The sequence below is a fragment of the Podarcis tiliguerta genome, assembly GCF_965153285.1.
Source record: "Podarcis tiliguerta genome assembly, chromosome: 13".
Classification (NCBI taxonomy): domain Eukaryota; kingdom Metazoa; phylum Chordata; class Lepidosauria; order Squamata; family Lacertidae; genus Podarcis; species Podarcis tiliguerta.
Window position 1 is genome coordinate 17,806,339 of NC_139546.1, and position 20,696 is coordinate 17,827,034.

General features: G+C 47.5%; 1 protein-coding gene across 4 annotated transcripts; it reads right to left on the reverse strand.

Moving 5' to 3' along the window:
- Positions 1-2,416: 2,416 nt before the first annotated feature.
- Positions 2,417-15,498, reverse strand: IRF3 (interferon regulatory factor 3). 4 transcript variants are annotated; one of them, XM_083408199.1, is made up of 11 exons: positions 15,077-15,354; positions 13,561-13,732; positions 12,559-12,733; positions 12,352-12,449; positions 12,150-12,204; positions 11,367-11,432; positions 10,947-11,057; positions 9,329-9,445; positions 7,702-8,070; positions 6,627-6,745; positions 2,417-3,666 (listed from the first exon to the last, which is right to left on the reverse strand). In XM_083408199.1, the coding sequence occupies exons 2-11, from the start codon at positions 13,723-13,725 to the stop codon at positions 3,502-3,504; spliced, it is 1,440 nt and encodes a 479-aa protein (XP_083264325.1). In that variant the 5' UTR covers positions 13,726-13,732; positions 15,077-15,354; the 3' UTR covers positions 2,417-3,501. The 4 variants fall into 4 exon arrangements, with proteins under 4 accessions (XP_083264325.1, XP_083264326.1, XP_083264327.1 ...); XM_083408200.1 differs by having other exon boundaries at positions 9,329-9,439; positions 15,077-15,330; XM_083408201.1 differs by lacking the exon at positions 11,367-11,432 and having other exon boundaries at positions 15,077-15,498.
- Between the last annotated feature and the right edge of the window lie 5,198 nt (positions 15,499-20,696).

Genomic DNA, 20,696 nt, shown 5'->3' on the forward strand with positions numbered 1-20,696 from the left:
GGCTGAGGGAGCTGAGGCAGCTTCACCTTAGCACCTTGTGGGGCTGCGGCTGACACAGCTTGTTTTTCCGCATGGCGGAGGAGCTCAGGAATGGCAGAGGTTTCGCCTGCAATATACTGCTGGGTGAAGGCACCGTCACGGTCTGGCCCTGGGTGACGTATCAATTCATCACCCAGGCCTAGTGTTGCCTGGTACTTAGTTGAACCCAATCACATTGTATAGTAGTGGGGGCTGTGGCCCTCCAGTTGTTGCTGGACTCCAAATTCCATCCGCCCCTGCCGGCATGGTCGATGTCTGGCAAAATCTGGAGGGCCACAGCTTCGCTTTTCCTTTCCCCTTGCTGTAGTTGGTCAACTGTACCCTTTTGGTCATTGATGTTGCCACCCCCCGAGGATGCCCAGGGTCAGGTTGCCCAAGAAACACCTGGGAGGTGGGATAATGCAGGGGTAGCCAATGTAGTAGAGGTATTGGGAGAACTACAGTTCCCAATATCCCCTACCAGTGGGACAAATGGCTGAGGATGAAGAGAGTAAGTAGGAGAGCACTACGTTGGCTGTCCCAGGAGGAAGTGTATAAACCAGGGTTTCCCAAACCAGGGTCTCCAGCTGTTTGTTTTTTTTGGACTACAATTCCCATCACCCCCGACCATTGGTCCTGCTAGCTAGGGATGATGGGAGTTGTAGTATATACAACCACTGGTGGACCAGACTGCTGCTGAAAAGGGGTGGGAGGAGAATGTAAGGAAGAAACTTACAAGGGACTGCGCGGAGAAGGAAGCCTACGTAACAGCCCTTCTGAGAATCCGGTATAACATTGCTAAAGGAGTCTTCTAAACCAGTGTTCCCCAACCTTGGGCCTCCAGCTGTTTTTGGACTACAACTCCCATCATCCCTTGCTAGCAAGACCAGTGGTCAAGGATGATGGGAATTGTAGTCCAAAAACAGCTGGAGGCCCAAGGTTGGGGAACACTGTTCTAAACAACCCCCACAAACAGCTGCTGGCAAACAAAATTCTCATTTTGAAGAAGGTGGGGCAGTTTTCTAAGATTTCTGCTGCTGCTGCTACTTTTACTTCCTGCACCAGGCTATGAATTGGAAAAGTTGAGAGTAAGAATGGGGCAGCAGCCTTGAGCCCAGAGAACCTGAGTTAATTTGCTCAGCGAGGTTCTTGCCGAAAGGGCTGCAGGAGCAGCCGTGTTGGTAGTAGGGTGGGTGCTTCAGCTAACCCTGCAGGGGCTGACACCGGTTAGTGGGAAAGGTGCTATGGTAAGAGAGCAAAAATGGGAAATGCTGTCGGGGACAGGTGGGGACTTTGTCTGAACTCACGCCGCTCGGGCACTCGGGACTCCAGCTCGGATTAACTGCAGCACCTTCTCTGTAAGGGCGCAACACAAATGCTTGGGGCTTTTCAGTTTAGGAAAACACGTAATCAGCTGGGGGTGAAGAGACCTAATAGAGGCTTACTGCATCAAGCATATTGCAGAGAAAGCAGGTTGAAGTTTTTCTCCCCCACGAAATAAGTCAAAGTTTTGGTCATCCAGTGAAAGGAACTGGCAGGTTGTTTCAGAGCAGATGAGAGAGAGTGCCACACAGTGTATAATGATTCATGGGATTCGCTGCCACAAGATGAGACAGCCGCTGGCTTAGGTGGCTTTAAAAGGGGGATTAGAAGGATCAGTCTGTCAATGGTAACTGATCATGATGGCTGCGTGGCGTTTCCAGGTTCACAGGCAAGATAGTTCCTTCCCAGTACTAGTTGCTGGACCTCTGATCCGATCCTGCGGGGCTTTTCTTGTATTGAATCCTTCCAACTCTTTGCTGCTCTTGCCTTCAAAATCATGGCAGGTTAGGGGTTGAAATGGTGTGTACATAGTCTTCTGAGTTTTATTTATGAAGTGCCTAAAATTACCATGTACTGCACATTTTAGAAAAATCATTCTCTGCTTCGCAGGGTCACGCTTTGAAATCTAACCAGCATCATTAGGAAGTGAAGGGAGGGAAGAAACTGAGAGGGAGTACTGTATAGCCAAACCTGTAATGGCCTGTTGAAAGGAAATGCAGTCTAGAATAAATTGGCTTTCTAAAAGAAGAAACCAGAGAGGCAGAGGTAGGGAGTTACATGCAGAGTTAGAAGCCAGCGGCCTGGCTGAGCCATGGTTTGCTCAGCATACTTAGTTTGAACATCCAAACCCAACCCAGCAGACTAACCATGGTTTGTTTTCTGGCAACCATAATGCGAAGCAATTGGGGGATTTTGTTGGCTTACAAACTGGTTTGTTCAAACTATGGTATGGCATAATACCTGCACCCAGCAGTCTTAACTATGGTTTGTTTGGCAGCTCCACCCCAGGCACTATAGAAAAACAAGACAAAAACAGCTGGAAAACAAGTCACACTTTGAGGAAACCAGTTGTTGCTTGTTTGCTTGTCTGTAAAACTACTCTTGTGTTTATTGAACAAACCGTGGTTTAGAGGCGTGTGAACACAACCAGAACAAATGGCTGCAGACAATAGGAAAAAGGGAGGGGACATAACCAGAAGATGATATTTTTAATTAAATCTTGTTCTACTAAAAGTACTCGGATCAATGAGTGGACTAAGGAGTGAAATCATGTAAGGAGAAATGGCGAGAAAGGAGTAATGTCAAGAGGAAGGAGGAGACTTTAAAATAAGTTTATAGATAACAAGATGATTAGCAGAGCTGAGGACTGAAACAAGGAAAAAGACAGGAGACCGATTAGAGTTATATTAGGGCAAACAGGGTGAGAATTGGCAAAAACTTGCTACCGTCTTAGCACCATCAAAAGAAAGGACTGGATGCATCTAATGATTTTTAAGAAAAACAGCAAGCCTGCATCAGAATGACTGTGGATTAAAAAGTGAGATAAAAACACACACTAAGATTGCAAACAAGCAGCAGTAAAAAGTAACATTAAATCTTAAGCATAATTGGGACACTCAGAGATGATAAATCCAGTTTTTGCCATTATTATTATTTCTTAAATTTATATACCGGCTTTCACCTAAAGATCACAGGGTGGTTTACAACATAAAAACACAAAGTGTATAACATAATAATAAAGAAAAAAACCCTCACATTTTAAAAGGCAGTGTGTGTTTAACAGCCAAAGACCTAGTTAAAGATGAGTGTTTTCGCCATGTTCAGCTGCTGATTGTGGTTGTGACGCCTACGACGAAACCAGCGAACAAGAACGGATGAAGCAAAAAAACCCAAACGAACCCCCCCCCCAACTCTTGAATATCCTCTGCATGCAGGGATGCTAATAGAAACAGACAGCGGCTGCCAGCTGTCTCAGTGGAAGGTTTGTGCAAGTGAGCAGCGACCATCTCCACCAAAAGGGCTGCCGGAATGCCCTTTTCTCAGGACTGGCAAAGAGGAGTGTCGATTCTGCTGCGTAAGAGAAACCCCGAAAGCTGTCTGAGGAAGAGGACCCAAATCTGCAGCTATCTCTGAAAGAAGGGGGATAAAAGTTTTGCGCAGCTAATTAAACTGCACCTGCATCTTCTCTTGCCATTCTCTCAGTTGGTCCAGGTAGGATCCTTGCAGCGAATCTGATATCCTTAGGTCAGGCTCTGCTCCCTTTAATGAGGAGGCCCCGCTGGACTGGCTGAACTCATAGAGACCTTCCATGGTCTTAGGGATGACCTGTAAAAAGGGAAGTGGGGAGAGACCAGAACAAAACAGTTGCTGCTACTTGTGTTCCGTTCATTTAGTTCTTAGAACTGCCTACCGTGTGTGGCAGGGCAGAGACTATAGCATTTTCCCACTTTATCCCCAGGGCTACATCAAAGGAGGGAGGGCTAGGCTACCTTAGAGGGAACAGCTCTGCCCACTGCAGTGAAAACAGACTTTGGCTACAAAGTTTTGCTGATTAATGGACATACAGTGGTACCTTGGGTTACAGACACTTCAGGTTACGGACACTTCGGGTTACAAACTCTGCTAACCAGGAAGTGGTTGCTCCAGGTTAAGAACTTTGCCCCAGGATAAAAACGGAAATCGCGTGCCAGCAGCAGCAGGAGGCCCCATTAGCGAAAGCACGCCTCAGATTAAGAACTGTTTCAGGTTAAGAACGGACCTCTGGAACGAATTAAGTTCTTAACCCGAGGTACCACTGTATATATAGTGGTATCTCGGTTTATGAACTTAATCTGTGCCGGAAGTCCGTTCTTAAACCAAAACCGTTCTTAAACAAAGGCACGCTTTCCCTAATGAGGCCTTCCACCGTTCGGATTCCATTCTTAGACTGAGGTAAAGTTTTGAAACCAAGACTATTTCCGTTTTTGCGGAGTTTGTAAACCAAATAGTTTTTAAACTGAGGCACCACTGTACATATTTATCAGCTAAAGAAGTAAGTCCCTATGAAAGCTGTAGGTGACATAAACTATCTGTTGCAGGGATGGGGACCTGTGGTCCTTCGCATGTTTAGTTCCAGTTCTCCCCCCCCCCCCACCAAGCAGGTTTGCATGACAAGGCAGTGGCGTAGCGTGGGTTGTCAGCACCCGGGGCAAGGCAAGTAATTTGGGCCCCCCCCCCCGCTGAACTGTCCCTCCCCCAGATAGTCCCTCGCTCTCTCTCCGCACCGCACCGCACGCCTGGCAACCTCCCCTCCACAGTGGGCAGCGACCCGGCGGCTCGGATCGGATTCGCACAGCCAGCACTGCAGTGAGAGTGAGTGAGCCAGGTAGGGGCAGAGAGCTGCGAGCGCCCCCCCCCCCAGATGTTGCGCCCGGTGCGGCCGGCCCCCCCTGCACCCCCCACACTATGCCACTGTGACAAGGTAAGCCAAGCTACGGTTTAGTGGGATTACAGGGACTCCAAAAGTGGGACTCACGGGCACTTTATTCCTCCCCGGTTCTCTGCTGCCATGCCATCTGAACTGGGTATCATGATCAATCTCTCTCCTCCCTAACCATGAGCGATAGCCTTCTCTGATGTCTCTATCTTGACGGTATCCATATTAAATCTACATGAGATATGGAAGGTGGGCTTTTCCTTGGTGGCAGTAAGGCAGGTGGTGAGCTGTTTCATAGTGACAAGCAACACCTACGTTTTGTACAAATCCTAGAGCACAAATATACTGCTACAGAAGTTTTAAACAGCAATATACTTTATACCTGCTATGAGCTATTTGGTTCTCCATTCACTGAATACTAGGCACATCCAATTCTGGCAGTAGATTTTCTGCTTCCGTTTTAAAAGAATGACCAAGTTTCTAGGGCTCATTGTTTCAAAGGCCTGCCAGTATCCCAATATTGAGTAAACAAGCCAGGGTTACCAATGTGGTGGGTGCCCTCCAATATTGCGGACTGTGCTTCCTATCAGTGCCAGCAAACATGTTCGTTACCCCTACTTTAACGCACCATGTTCGTTACCCCTACTTTAACGCATCCTAATTGAGTGGCTTATTCAGAAAGATAAAATAGCCAGTTTGACTTTGGGTACAGAATGTAAGCAGTTGTATGGTATTTCATAAGAGAGGATCTCACAGCAGATGGAAATGCATTTTGTTATATGTGTAACAAATTTCTAGTCTGCTTAACAATTTTAAACACACAAAAGGCATGGTTTGCCTATTGAAAGATACATCATAACTCAATATTACTTCAACTAAGAGATGTAAATATTACTGCTTTTACCCTTACCACTGAATAATCTTATTCTCTAGCTCAAGCACAGGGAGTCTGAGGCATTGATTTTTAAGATACTTACAAGACTTAAAAGACCTATTACTCAATTCAAGAAATCACAGTCAATCTTAGTTTTACATAATCCCACCTGTGTATAAAACAGTTGTAAAGATTTTCTTATGTGCTTTGATTCAAAAATGATGCATGTGTCACCTTAGCCAATATCCTAATTATTTCCCTCTTCTCTCATATGCAATAAAGCAGGGAGGGGAAACCTGCAGTCCTCCAGATGTTGCTGGACTACAAATCCTATCATCCCTGACCGCTGGCTTTTGCTGCCTGTGGCTGATGGGGACTGTAGTCAAACAACATCTGGAGGTCCACAGGTCCCATAGTGAATCCTCAGACAAAGGAACTTTCATTGCTCATGTCAACATTGCTTCCTCAACCTCGGCCCTTCAGACGTTTTTTGAGACTACAATTCCCATCATCCCTGACCACTGGTCCTGCTAGCTAGGGATCATGGGAGTTGTAGGCCAAAAACATCTGGAGGGCAGAGGTTGAGGAAGCCTGTGGTAAAGCTTCTCAAGGTGCATTAGCAATATCTGCTTTAGTTATCTTTACGCCTGGGTCAAAGTATGATGGGATAGCCTTTTTGTGAGTACCTCAGATCCACACCAGGTTTGGAATAAACAGGAGCAAGATGGCGCAGGAGGACATGTTCCAAGCAACCACTGTGGCAGAATTAATCTCCAGGTCTTCCTTCCACTCCAGCTCATAGATGCCCCCCCAAGAACATACTAAAAGTATACCCCACTTTTCAAACCATGCATGAGCAACCCTGGTTGCAGCGAATCAGCTGTGTTAAATCAGTTAGAGGCAGCACTTGTAGATGTTTGCTTCTGAGCTGTGGAAAAGAGTGCAGCATATTGGACGGTGCTTAAGCAAAGCATGGAAAGGGACAGAAGTACTTACTTCCACCATGAGCAGTTTTTTCTTCCAGGGCCGGCGGGTGTCTGGCCAATCTTCCCCAAAGCATAACCACAAGGTGTACTTAGGAGATCCCTGTCTGCCTTCCATATATGCAACCAGGTCTGGGGAGAAAGGGAGGAGAGCATTTCCTTCATATTCTAAAGCCCTATCAGTTCCTCAGCTGGTAGCTGCATGCTGATTACTATTTCTGTGGCCTTTAACTCGGCACGAGGGCTGTGGAGGGGTATCAAATGTTGCCAAGGTCCACCAGGAAAGCTGCATGTTAGACCACCCTGGTAAAGATGCTACAATAGTACAGGGGAGAGGACGGAACCCTGCAGCCCAAGTGCCATGGGGCTGAGGAGCGTTCATCCAATGCCACTCTCGGAACACAACCTTGAAGGTAAGAACAGAACCAATGTAAAAAGGTAAAGGATTCCTGAATGGTTAAGTCCAGTCAAAAGCAACTAGGGTTGCAGTGCTCATCTCGCTTTTCAGGCCGAGGGAGCTGGCATCTGTCCGCAGACAGCTTTCCGGGTCATGTGGCCAGCATGACTAAACTGCTTCTGGCACAACAGGACACCGTGATGAAAACCAGAGCACATGGAAACGCCGTTTACCTTCCCGCCACACTGGTACCTATTTATCTACTTGCGCTGGTGTGCTTTCGAACTGCTAAGTTGGCAGGAGCTGGGACCGAGCAACGGGAGCTGACTCTGTCACAGGGATCCGAACGGCCGGCCTTCTGACCAGCAAGCCCAAGAGGCTCAGTGGTTTAGACCACAGCGCCACCTGCGTCCCAGAACCACTGTAATAAGTTGCTTTCGATGTTTTCCCCACTACATCAGCCCAGGAGGACTAGGAGTCTATGAACATCCGGGGAGCCACAGATTCCCCATCGCTGTCCTGAAGGCACAACCATTAACTTGTATTTCATTTGGCATGTGAGTTGAGTGCCTGTCCCTCTAGCAGTGGTGGAAAGAGAATCAAAAGTTATATTAACAGTGAGGGTGAGCCCTTAAGACACAAACCCTTACCCAGGAGCCCTTATGGAACAGGCAACATAGCCCTTGCATACCTTGCACAAACTGCTGCATGCTGTAAATGGGACCCAACTGTTCCTTCAGTAGAGCCCCGTGAGGCGTCTCGTCTTCAGGCATCTCTGACTGGCTCCAGGACACATGGCAATGGCCTTGGCGCATGCCACACAGAGTCATACCCTCGATACGGAGAACCACCCCCGGAGCCACGCCTCGCAGAAGGCGCTGAGTGTAGGTCACTTGCAGGCTGTCGTTCAAGCAGCTTGGGTCAGGCAGGACCACGTCTGCCAAATAGGGGTAGCGGCCCTGGGAGCCTGGCGGCACGAAGCACAGGCCTCGCACGTTCTTGAATACGTCGGCAAGGACCAGCCGACCCCGATAGTAGACGCGGACCTCAAAATCTGACCCTGAGGAGGAGAGAGGGATAGTTTGGGAAAGCCAGGTGCAAAACACCACCCACTCTTCCTGTCTCCCAGCAGCAGGAGACACAGCCTTTGCTGTTCCCCCAGGAGGAGAGCGACTTATTGCTCTGCTCGTGCAGCAGCCAGTATCATTCTGGAACGACCGCTGAAAAAAGAGCGCAGCAAATTGCCGCTTAATTGCCAAACCTCTTCCAGAGAAACCACCCATTCAATGTCTTGTACGTAAGTCCTCCAAAGTACAGCGGTACCTCTGGTTGCGAACGGGATCCGTTCCGGAGCCCCATTCACAACACGAGCAGAACGCAACCTGCGTCTCTGCGTGTGGGTCGCAATTCGCCGCTTCTGCGCATGCACGTGACATCATTTTGAGCAGCTGCGCATGCGCGAGCGGCGAAACCCAGAAGTAACCCTTTCTGGTACTTCCAGATCGCCGCGGGATGCAACCTGAAAATATTTAACCTGAAGCAAACATAACAAGAAGTTACCGCATTCACTCCAAGCTGTGTGCAATAGGGACTGCAGATTACCTTCCCCAAACTGATAGGAGCACAAGGTGGTCTACATAGCACCCCACTCCTATAATCTTCACAACAGCCTTGTGAGGTTGGGCACTTCTGCCCCAGGAAGGTCACTTTGGTGATGCCAACAACATGGGAGGGCAAGGTTTTGAGTTATAAGCTCAACCTGATTGGCAAAATATACGAGCGCTAAGGGTTTCCTTCATCGGGGGGAGAGATCATGAGCGAGACGGATGATGGCTGGGGGGTCAGCTCCAGCTCCCAAGCTATTTTCACTGGGCTAAATATATACAGTGGTACCTCGGGTTACATACGCTTCAGGTTACAGACTCCGCTAACTCAGAAATAGTACCTCGGGTTAAGAACTGTGCTTCAGGATGAGAACAGAAATTGTGCGGCAGCGGGAGGCCCCATTAGCTAAAGTGGTGCTTCAGGTTAAGAACAGTTTCAGGTTAAGTACGGACCTCCGGAACGAATTAAGTACTTAACTCGAGGTACCACTGTATTAAACAACAAGCCAATCGATTTTATTTTCACAGCTTGTCAGATGGTTCCCCCCGCCTGCCAATCATCTGATGTCAAAGTTGGCCTAGGAGGATGAGTGGGTGGGTGGGTGGGTATAAAGATCTGGCCCACCGAGCCAAAGGAGTTTTCCACCTGCTACTTTACACCCTGATTTCTACTACTTAAAAGCACATACTTCTTTTAGATCGAAAAGAGCTCACCGAAAGTATCGCTACTCAAGAAGTTCTGCAGGGGAGATGCTGCAGTTGTGGGTGGAACTAGATTCAACTCGGATGAGGGCAGGCCTCCACAGAAAGCGGGATTCTCTGCTGCTACAGCTAAACATGGTTGGAGAGAAAAAGACAAAGCAAGCACTTGATACCCAACACAGACACAAAAACAGACTCGACAGAGAGGTAAAAAAAGGGAAAGGGCCCCTGGACGGTTAAGTCCAGTCAAAGGCGACTATGGGGTTGCGGCGATCATCTTGCTTTTGGGCCGAGGGAGCCGGTGTTTGTCCACAGACAGCTTTCCGGGTCATGTGGCCAGCATGACTGAACTGCTTCTGGCGCAATGGGACACTGTGACGGAAACCAGAGCGCACAGAAACGCCATTTACCTTCCTGCTGCAGCAGTAATAATAATAATAATTTATTTATACCCCACACATCTGGCTGGGCTTCCCCAGCCACTCTGGGTGGCTTCCAACAAAATATTTAAATACAGTAATGCATCAAACATTAAAAGCTTCCCTAGACAGGGCTGCCTTCAGATGTCTTCTAAAAGTCTGGTGGTAGTAGTTCTCTTTGACATCTAGTGGGAGGGCGTTGCACAGGGTGGGTGCCACTACCAAGAAGGCCCTCTGCCTGGTTCCCTGTAACTTGGCTTCTCGCAGTGAGGGAACTGCCAGAAGGCCCTCAGTGCTGGACCTCAGTGTCCGGGTAGAAAGATGGGGGTGGAGACGCTCCTTCAGATATACTGGACCGAGGCTGATTAGGGCTTTAAAGGTCAGCACCAACACTTTGAATTGTGCTCAGAAACATACTGGGAGCCAATGTAGGTCTTTCAAGACCGGTGGTCTCGGCAGCCGCTCCCAGTCACCAGTGTAGCTGCTGCATTCTGGATTAGTTGTAGTTTCCGGGTCACCTTCAAAGGTAGCCCCCCCCATAGAGTGCATTGCAGTAGTCCAAGCGAGAGATAACCAGAGCATGCACCACTCTGGCGAGGTAGTCCGCGGGCAGGTAAGGTCTCAGCCTGCGTACCAGATGGAGCTGGTAAACAGCTGCCCAGGACACAGAATTGACCTGTGCCTCCATGGACAGCTGTGAGTCTAAAATGACTCCCAGGCTGCGCACCTGGTACTTCAGGGGCACAGTTACCCCATTCAGGACCAGGGAGTCCTCTATATCCACCCGCCTCCTGTCCCCCAAAAACAGTACTTTTCTCTTGTCAGGATTCAACCTCAATCTGTTAGCCGCCATCCATCCTCCAACCGCCTCCAGACACTCACACAGGACCTTCACTGGTTCTGATTTGAAAGAGAAGCAGAGCTGGGTACCTATTTATCTACATACACTGGCGGCATGCTTTCAAACTGCTAGGTTGGCAGAGAGACGGAGCCTGACAACGCCGCAATTCCCGCTACTTTCAGAACAAAAATCTACTAGATTGTTCCTAAGGAGATGGGAACTGTTTTTTGTTGCTGTTCAGCAACTGGGAGTCGGGAAGCCTTGCCGATCTACCACAAAGCACACAGAAGATCTACCTTTGGTTCCTCCCACACTAGATGAAATGGATAATGGTTGCAATCTCGGCTTGGCCCTGACAATATTTCCTCACCAAACGTATCAGCTCCCAGTATCTGATCCAGCTGTGGCTCTGCGATTACAGGTAGATTCGTATCCAAGCTGAATGGGGGCAGGCCTCCAATGCAGGCTAGATTCTCTGCTCCTGGCAGCAAAAACAAGGTATTTCAGAAGAACAACAACAAAAAAAGAAAATTTGATACTCGGCAGGCACACACAGAAAGAGGTGGATCTAGAATGAATGCCTGAGAATGCCAAAATTCTGGAATTTCTGGGTTATTAGAAATGCCTGGTACATCAGGGCAGAAGCTACTAATGGTCAAAGGTTCTTTGGTTGTGGTTTTGGAGGGAATGGGGCAATATAGGGCAGGAATGCAGGACTCCTCTTTCCAGATCTGGAAAGAAAACAGATTCTAGGGGTGGGGTGGGAGGTGGAAAAGAGAATTTCATTCACCAGCAGCACTCTCACAACTTTCTTCTCTACATCCCATCTGATACATGGAGCACAGGCTCGGGACAGCTGAATCAAAAAGAAAAAATACATATGCACAAAACTATGCAGTGAAAACCAGGTTAAAATGGTATGTGAAACCCCTAATTACTTGACTACAGAGTGGGGAACCTGTGGCCCTCTAACAGTTGTTGGACTCCAGTTCCCACCAGCCCCTGCCAGCATGGCAATAGCTAAGCATGATGGGTGTTATAGTCTAACTAGCTAAGCATGATGGGTGTTATAGTCTAACTAGCTAAGCATGATGGGTGTTATAGTCTAGCAACCTTTGGAGGGGGGGGGTACAGTTTACCATTCCCAGCTCCATCCCAGTGCTGACTCAAAAAGACAAGAAGTGTAACGCTGCTCAGCAGAAAGATGGAACGCAATCTTACATGTTCTCTCTAATGATGGAGCTGTGTCAAAAGTTAATACGAGAGCAGCTGCAGAAGAAGGGTGCAGGGTGTGTTTTTTTTTTTGGAGGGGGGGGACAGACTAGTTCCATGATGCATATGGTCACCGCCCCCCAAGATTCTCTGTTCAGATGTCTCCAAGAAAAGTGAGCATCTATATATAAAATAAGCAAAACTAAGCTTGGTGGCCTGAGTGTTGAACGTGGCTTGATTTAGAATTTCCCCTTCATTTCTTCTCCATGTTTTTATTTATTCATTTATTTGATGCATTTATACCTCACCTATTTCCTGCGGCATCCGAACCAATCCCTTTCCAGTATCCTGGATCACTCACCTTCTGTGGGGCTGCAATATTCCAGGGAACTCAGCATGCTCTCCAGGGTATCGCCCTGAAGGAAAGGATAGAGACTGTTTATTCCTCTTTCCCTGTCCTCCTCCCCCTGGTGTCTCCCCTACAGGCTGCTCTGCTTCTTCTTTCCACTTCCCCATCCCATGGCTGCAGGGACTGGGACAGGGAGGAAAGTAGAAGCACTGACCTGAGAAGAGGAAGAACTGTCTCCGCACAGTCCCGTGCTCCCAGACAGGGTAGGCGAAACATCACCGACTGCTGCCCCCTGGGCAGAGTCATTCAGATCTACAAGATTACAAACAGAGGAGATTCTCGGTCTGATCCTTGGCTCCTCCTCGCATCTTTTGCCTAGTGATCCCCATTGGAAGCCCTCTGTTCTGTCCGATCTACCTACTTGGGGCATGCAGGATTTCAAACACCTTGTGGGGGTCTTCGGAGTCTGTGCTGTTATCCTGAAACATGCGGATCCCCTCCTTCCGGTTCAGGGCTGAGCGGAAGTTCCTTTTCCACTCGGAGGGCATCCGCTGGTCAATGCCTGGGCGATGGCGGCCTCTGGCAATGGCCCAGTCCTGGAAAGAAAGCAGTTAGGTAGGGAGATTTCACAGGGGCGCGGGTGGCGCTGTGGGTTAAACCACAGAGCCTAGGACTTGCCGATCAGAAGATCGGCGGTTCGAATCCCCGCAACAGGTGAGCTCTCATTGCTCGGTCCCTGCTCCTGCCAACCTAGCAGTTTGAAAGCATGCCTGTGCAAGTAGATAAATAGGTACTGCTCCAGCAAGAAGGTAAACGGTGTTTCTGTGCACTGCTCTGGTTTGCCAGAAGCAGCTTAGTCATGCTGGCCATGCTCCCTCGGCCAGTAAAGCGAGATGAGCGCCGCAACCCCAGAGTCGGGCACGACTGGACCTAATGGTCAGGGGTCCCTTTACCTTTACAGAGGTTTCATACCCCCACACAGCAGACTTCTAAGCCCAGCTATAGCACCCTGCTCACCCATAAAGACAGTCTGTCTATCTTAAAGGCTCACGGTCAACTCTTTCCCTCCTTCAACCCTTGTATCATCTTGACAGATGGATTTAGGTCAGCCGCCCCCAGGACTCTCCAACCTGCCACAAAACTGGAGGTCCCTCCAGATTTTACTGCACATTCTGAGTGATTTGTGCTCACGATGTGGAACCCCATTCATCCCGCCCACCTCCCACAGCTATTCCAGAACGTTACAGTTAAAACACGAAGGAAATCTCTTCCCCAGCTTTCCCCAACCTGAAGACGCCCTGAAGACATTTTGAACTACAACTCCCAGCAGCCCAACCAGCATGTTGGTTGAGGAAGGTGAGGAAGGTTGAGGAAGGTGGGATGTGATGTGGGACACACACCAAAGGAAACACTAGAAGATTACCTCAAAGAGCTGGAAATCCTCGTCGCAAATATTCTGCCGTGAGCCATGTTTCCACGGCACTCGGAACAGGGTCCGTTCTGCGTTCAGCCACGACAGCCCCGGGTACCGCCGGGCGTCCAACTGTTCCATTAGCCAGGGCACGATGAGAGGTCTTTGAGTACCCATGGGGGAACTGTGGGAGGATGTCACAATGAAATCTGATGGGGAGAGAGAAGGGAGTGGCAGGATAATGAGTCACTGCAACACAGCTGCAAGGCTGTAGGGAGAGAAAAGCTGTGTGTGTGTCTGTGTGTGTGTGTGTGTGTGAGAGAGAGAGAGAGAGAGAGAGAGATTGTTTGCTTTAGAAAGGGACCCCCAAACTCTAGTTTGCAGACCACCATGAGCTTCATTCAGGTGGTGTTGCCTGCAAAAACACAATTAAAAACCACACAGCCCCTAGCACTGCATACAACTTGCTACAACAGGCAGAAAAATCATTTAAGTGGTCTGTCAAGTCCCTCAGCAATGTTCAAGTGGTCGTGTGGGGGGTTTGGGGACGCGGGTGGCGCTGTGGGTTAAACCACAGAGCCTAGGGCTTGCTAATCAGAAGGTTGGCAGTTTGAATCCCTACGACGGGGTGAGCTATTGTTGCTCGGTCCCTGCTCCTGCCAAAGTAGCAGTTCGAAAGCACGTCAAAGTGCAAGTAGATAAATAGGTACCGCTCCGGCGGGAAGGTAAACGGCGTTTCCGTGAGCTGCTCTGGTTCGCCAGAAGCGGCTTAGTCATGCTGGCCACATGACCCGGAAGCTGTACGCCAGCTCCCTCGGCCAGTAATGCGAGATGAGCGCCGCAACCCCAGAGTCGGCCACGACTAGACCTAATGGTCAGGGGTCCCTTTACCTTTATCTTAGAGCTTGTCCTTGATGGAGAGTGTTACATATGGCTGACAGCGATTGTGTGTGTGTGTGTGTTTGAGAGAGACGAAGAAAGACAGCGCGTTACTTTGATCCTTGATCTTTTTTTAGAAGCCTTTTCAAAGTGCTTCCGATCTTCAGGAACACAAAGAACCCCTTGCTGGATCAGGCCAGAAACAAACCCAGCAACGCCTCCTCCCAGGAGTCAGGGGCTGGATTAGCGCAAAGATTCCTTCATTGCAGGGGTTGGACTAGATGACCCTCGTGATCCCAAGTCTACAAATTCTATGATTCTATAAGCAAGAAGAAAGGAAGACCGCAAAAGCCCCGCGCAACGGGCCTGTTTGCATGGTTTGGCTGTAAGCCAATAATATAGCAACTAGAGGCCGGTCCCACCGAAACCGGCGTTGCTGAATTCCGTGCAGTCATGCATTTACTTCCAAGTAAACGCGCCTCAACGGGGCTTGAGCTGCCGTTTCGGGATCCCTGCCAAACGGGGTTTGCGGCTTGGCCAGCTTGAAAAGTCTCCCGCTTGGGATCTGGAATGCGGAAGTCCAGGAAGGATCTCCTTTCGGAGTGAGGGGGAGGGAGCCCCTCGTTGCACCCCGCAACCAAGCACCCACCTGTCAGAATCGCTTTTGTTCCGAGACCCCCGTCCAGACTACTTCTTCCTCTCCGGCGAGCCGCAAAACGGAGCCTCTTCGCCCTTCTCCGCGGCGCCACGTGATTGCGAAAGTAGCTTTCGGTTTTGAGTCCTGAGAGCCATTTTCGCCTGATTCCCCTCCTCCCTCGGCGGCGCGCAGAAAAGAGGGGATTTTCTTGTGGGGTTCCTGCGTTTTCGATTCGTTCGTTTTAAAAGAGAGAAAACGCCTAAGGTGCAGGATAGGTTTTAATAGATTATATATTAATTGCAGTCTATCCCTCCAGGCTCACACGTGTGTGACAAGTTGTGCAGAGTTCCAAAGTCCTACCCCTGACAGCAAAATTAAAAGCACAGGAATTAGGTTTTTGATCAAGTCCAGAAGTAATCTGGCTTCCTCCTCCTCCTTCTCACCCCACTTTAGAAAGACTCAGGCAACAACTTCAAAAAATCTCTACAAAATACAAAATCTGTATTCCTACACAGTACTGAGCCCATAACCTTTGTGGGATGGGTTTTAATGGGCAGGAGAGGATATATTAATTGCAATTTATCCCTCCAACCCATTAAAACCCATCCTGCTTCAGGAATTGAGATGGTTTTGGTTGTCATTATGTCCCCCACCCCTTTTTGTACATGGTGACAATTCCAAAGCTATGGATGCGTTCCTCTGCTGCATCTTGTGTGTGTGTGTGTGTGTGTGTGTGCGCGCGCGCGCACGCACACGCACACACACACACATTATTTATCAGAAATAGAGCTCCCAGAGCAGCTTGCAAATATCTGTGATTTACCTCTCTCAACGTATGAGAATATTCCTGGTGTAACAGTATCCCTGGTTGGAGAACATCTGTATATACAGGTGTCCAACAACCTTCACCTAAAAGGAAAGGTTTGAGACAGATGATACTTAGAATATATCCTTCAAACCAGAAGGCAACTTATTTTGTTTATTTAAATTATCTTTACTTCACCTTTCAGCCAGAAAAGGCTCCCACAGTGACTAACCACTAAAAAAAGGACAGCCCCAATCCTTGAGCTTATAATTTTTAAAAGTCTTGACACAAAAGGAAAATGGATTCGGAGAGAGGAGGAAATAAGCTAACTCGGGTTCATGTTCTTTCTGTTACAAGTGGTTTTAATGACCACCTTCTGGTTTGTATGTGTGTACATATGTGTCTATGTCTGTGCATTTTGCGTTAGGGGGTTGCTTTACTACAATTTGTGTGAATTACTAGAGTTTTTATTCTTCTGGTCTCTCTAACTATTTAGTCTCTGAGTAGGAGGACAGCTGCACAGGGGAACAACCACCTTGGATACCACTTGGTGGAAAGGTAAGATACATATCTCAGAAAACAAATCCATCATGTCTCTAGTTGACACACAACTAAATTACTGTACATGAACAATACCTTGCCACGTAGTACATAGCTTGTCATATTCCATCCTGCAGCTGCTGAAATACATTTCTGGAGGAACTTCAAATGGAAATTCCAGCATGAAACTGCAAAATTACAACTCCAGCTTCTCAATAAGTTGAATAATTTAGATCTGAATACAGACAGCGGTTTCTTGTTCCACTGAATTTACTCAGCAGCGCTGATTGTTTTAACACCAATTCCTGTTTTGAAATGTCGTGTTCGTTTTGCATACATTTAAGCTCTGAATTGTCAATGGCAATACTCTTTATTGACATTTGTAAAGTAGTTTATGCCGTAAGAGTTTTGTTGAGGCTTTAAGGATCTGCAAGACTCGAGTTGATTTTTGCAATAATATATTTAACCTAAAGAGCAAACGCCGAGGTTTATTAAATCAACAGAGGACAGATTATTGAAGTGATCTCATCTGGAATACTGCATTCAATTCTGAATGCAACACTTTAAGGATGTAGACAACTTAAGAGGATGTGGTCGGAAGCACACAACACACAGTTAGGAAAGGGTGAAGAAAAACTGGGTACATTTGGTCTGGAGCAGGGAATGGCTGTCACATAGAATAAGTCAAACCTGTACTCTGCTGACCCAGAAAGGGAGCACTTACTCTAATGGGCTTAAGTTACAGGAGGGTAGATTTTGGCTGACCCTTTGGGGAAACTGATTGTACACATCGTAGGTCGAGTCTGCTATGTTCAGCAAGGCAGTGGCGTAGCGTGGGTTGTCAGCACCCGGGGCAAGGCAAGTAATTTGCGCCCCCTCTGCCAGGTAGGGGCAGAGAGCTGTGAGTGCGAGCGCCCCCCCCAGATGTTGCGCCTGGTGCGGACGGCACCCCCCGCAACCCCCACGCTACGCCACTGCAGCAAGGTTCCTCTTTACAGACATTCCTCACCCCCACCCACAGGGCAGTGGGAGATGCAACAGCAGGGGGCAGGGGCAGGGATGCACCCCAAATCTTTCCCTCAATGTGATTGTGTGGAAGACACTAAGGGGGAAAGGTTTCAGACTCTTAGGAATGAACATGGGGAGCGGCCTTGTACCAAAGTCAGATCATCAGTATGGTTGATACTGGCAGGGAGTAGCTTCTCCAAGATTTAAGACAGGGCCCTCTCCCAACCTCACAGGGACCTTCTGCATGTATATCAAGCAGCTGCTCTACCACTGAGCCACAGCTCTCCTCAAACATTTAAATGTTGGAGGGTATGGAGACACATTTGCACTCTGCACAAAGCAATAAAAGCGAGAACTGCAATAAGCTCTGTTCAGTTTTCTGGGAACCTTAACTTCCATGAGATCTCTTTAATTCTATAGATTCGTCTTCCCTGCTGTTTTGCCATGCCCTGTCATTCTAATGAAATTAGAATTTCCTCCTTCAAGTCTGCTGACAATACACGAAAGTGCCCGGCTGGGTCATTGTGCTGACAGAACAGGAAGCTGTTTGCCCTTGCTCCACTCTGTGCCTCGATTCCAGAGAAAGGAAAAAAATCTGTTCTTTTAAAATGGACGGTGGTGGGAGGGGAATAGCCAGAAGAAGGGCCACTATTTGCTTTGTGAGATTTCACAGTAAAGCAGAAAGCGGGCACCAGAAACCAGAAGCAGTTTTGATCCAGTGACCTCTGGGTTGGGAGAATAACACAGTTGCACTGTCCCACTCTTGGCAGAGTAGTAGCTCAGCTTCTTTCTTGATGGAGCTGTTGCCCTGGGCACTCCCGGGGCACAAGCAATGACCCAGAGAAGCAGGCTGCTGTCAGCAGCACAGTAGCTAGCATTATGGTATTTGTTTTCAGAGCAGAAAACCCTGTTGTTGTTTTTGTCCTGTTGTCAGGGGTAGGTGGGCTGAGCAGCTCTTGATTCTAAGAGGGCAGGAATCTGTTATGGGAAGCGGAATCCTTTACCCTTCCCCACCTTTTGCCTAAAAAACAAACAAAAACAAACAGAGCCAGTGTGGTGTAAAGTGTCAATCTAGGCCAGGGTTTGAGAGACTGGAGTTCAAATCGCTGCTCAGCCATGACCTTGGGCCAATCACAGAACTCAGCATAGCCAACTTTGCAGGGTTTTTGTGAGGATTAGACTGAGAAAGGGAGAAAACATGTGTGCTGCTTTGAGCTCCTTGGAGGAAAGCTGGTATATAAATGTAAGAGAATAAATAAATTAAATTACAAAGAACACTAAGCTTGTATGAATAGAAGCAAAATACCCATCCTACTAATAAATAAAATTTTGGCTGGATAGCAGATAAGCATTTTATGGAGATGTGTTTCAGAGGAAATATATTTTTATCCCAGTAGAGCCAAAAGATTGTGGGTACGCCCACATTACACACACTCTCTCTCTCTGTGTGTGTGTGTGTGTGTGTGTGTGTGTGTGTGTGTATGTGTGCGTGTGTGTGTGCATGTCTTGAAAACAGTTCAAAATTGGAACTGAGAACAGAGGGAACTGCTTCTGTAAAACACATATAGGAGAGGAAGTAGTAGCCATAGGAGAAGAGGTCCCCAAACACCCACCCTTGAAATTTCAGCAGCAGATACAACCTACGCATTTCCAAGCTTTTCTCTACTGTCATGAGGTCTAGAAACTTTGCCTTAAATGAAAAGTTACATTCTTTGTTATGTGCTGAAGGTGCAAAGACTAAACACAGTGCTGAGTGAATAGCCATTATGATGAGGAACAGATGTGGGGATCTAAGCATATTACTTTTAGTGGCAGGTAAAACCACACTAGCCAAATCCCTTCCTGCTGTACAGCTGTTAAAAACCCAGAAACACACCTTAAGGCTACAGTGATATCATGCACACTTATTTGAGAGTAAACAACATTAAAGCCACTGAATCTAGTGCAGTAGATAGCATGTGAGACTAGAATTGGGAAGGCCCAGGTACAAATCCCTGTTTAGCCATGAAGCTCACTGGGTGATCCTGGGCCATGCACTGTATCTTGGCCTAACCTACACCATAGGTTTGTTTTGAGAATATATGGTGGGAATAACCATGTGTATTGCCTTGAACTCCTTAAGAGGGGATGGAATACAGTGGTACCTCGGGTTAAGAACTTAATTCGTTCCGGAGGTCCGTTCTTAACCTGAAACTGTTCTTAACCTGAAGCACCACTTTAGCCAATAGGGCCTCCCGCTGCGGCGGCACCGGAGCACAATTTCTGTTCTCATCCTGAAGCAAAGTTCTTAACCCGAGGTACTATTTCTGGGTTAGCAGAGTCTGTAACCTGAAGTGTATGTAACCCAAGGTACCACTGTATAAATGTAAATGTAAGAAATAATAGTATACACACACAGGACTGTATTGTAAGACTGGGAAACCTAGATCTGTTTGGAGACTGGGGATGGAAGAAGCACAAAATGATTTGACATAGCAGATGCCTTTCTTCTCCAGGAAATACTTCTATTATTTGTTTTTATGTGTAAAAACAGTATGTTGTTGCTAAAGATGTTTCACAACCACAAATATTTCTTTTGACGTTACCAAGATATAGCACCAGAGGGTGCTAATGTCCAACATTTGCTGATGGCATCATATGTTTTGTATTATTGATTGTAAATTGTTGGGTAGTTTAATTTCTTTAAGCAAAAAAACAAACAAACAAACAAAAAAAAAAAACCCAAGATGGATCCAGTAAACAACCAACTGGCTAGAGAATCTTCCTAACAGTCTTTTTCCATTTGTGATTCCAGACGTCTATGCTTTCATGTCAAGAGGCACTGAAGTGGATTTGGAAACACTTGCACAGTAAAACTAAACTGCAACTCAGGGTCAACCTAGTTATAGCTTGGTTCCAGATCTGTGCTTCTAAGTGCAAGTTTTACTGAACACAAATTGTTGCTGTAGGGTCCCAAATTCAAACCCTAATGAGGAAACCTAACATAGGCTTGTTTCAAGCCTAATAATGGGTGTGTGATGTGGTCATTTACAGGGGAGGAGTCATAGATACGAAGACGTTAATAATCTCCATGTACTGAGATTCCTGGAATATGCCCCCTACTTACCATAATTAGAGTGGTTTTTTCTTTTCGAGCAAACCTTCTACTGAAGTCTTGTTTTCTGCAGTAGGTGAAGACAGCCAGTTCAATTCACAGTTGCTCACATGAGTGTTTACAGCTCTAAATGGTATATATATCTGGAAGACTGCTTCCCTAAAGAGCCTCTTCAGTGCTAAGAT

Bases quoted from the DNA above. Each gene is read 5' to 3' on its own strand.
- IRF3 (XM_083408199.1), bottom strand. From the start codon at position 13,725: ATGGGTACTCAAAGACCTCTCATCGTGCCCTGGCTAATGGAACAGTTG. The intron at 9,446-10,946 runs GTGAGGAAATAT...AACCATGTTTAG, and splicing joins ACTGGGAGCTGATACGTTTG to CTGTAGCAGCAGAGAATCCC. The intron at 6,746-7,701 runs GTATGCAAGGGC...CTTTCTCCCCAG, and splicing joins CATGCAGCAGTTTGTGCAAG to ACCTGGTTGCATATATGGAA.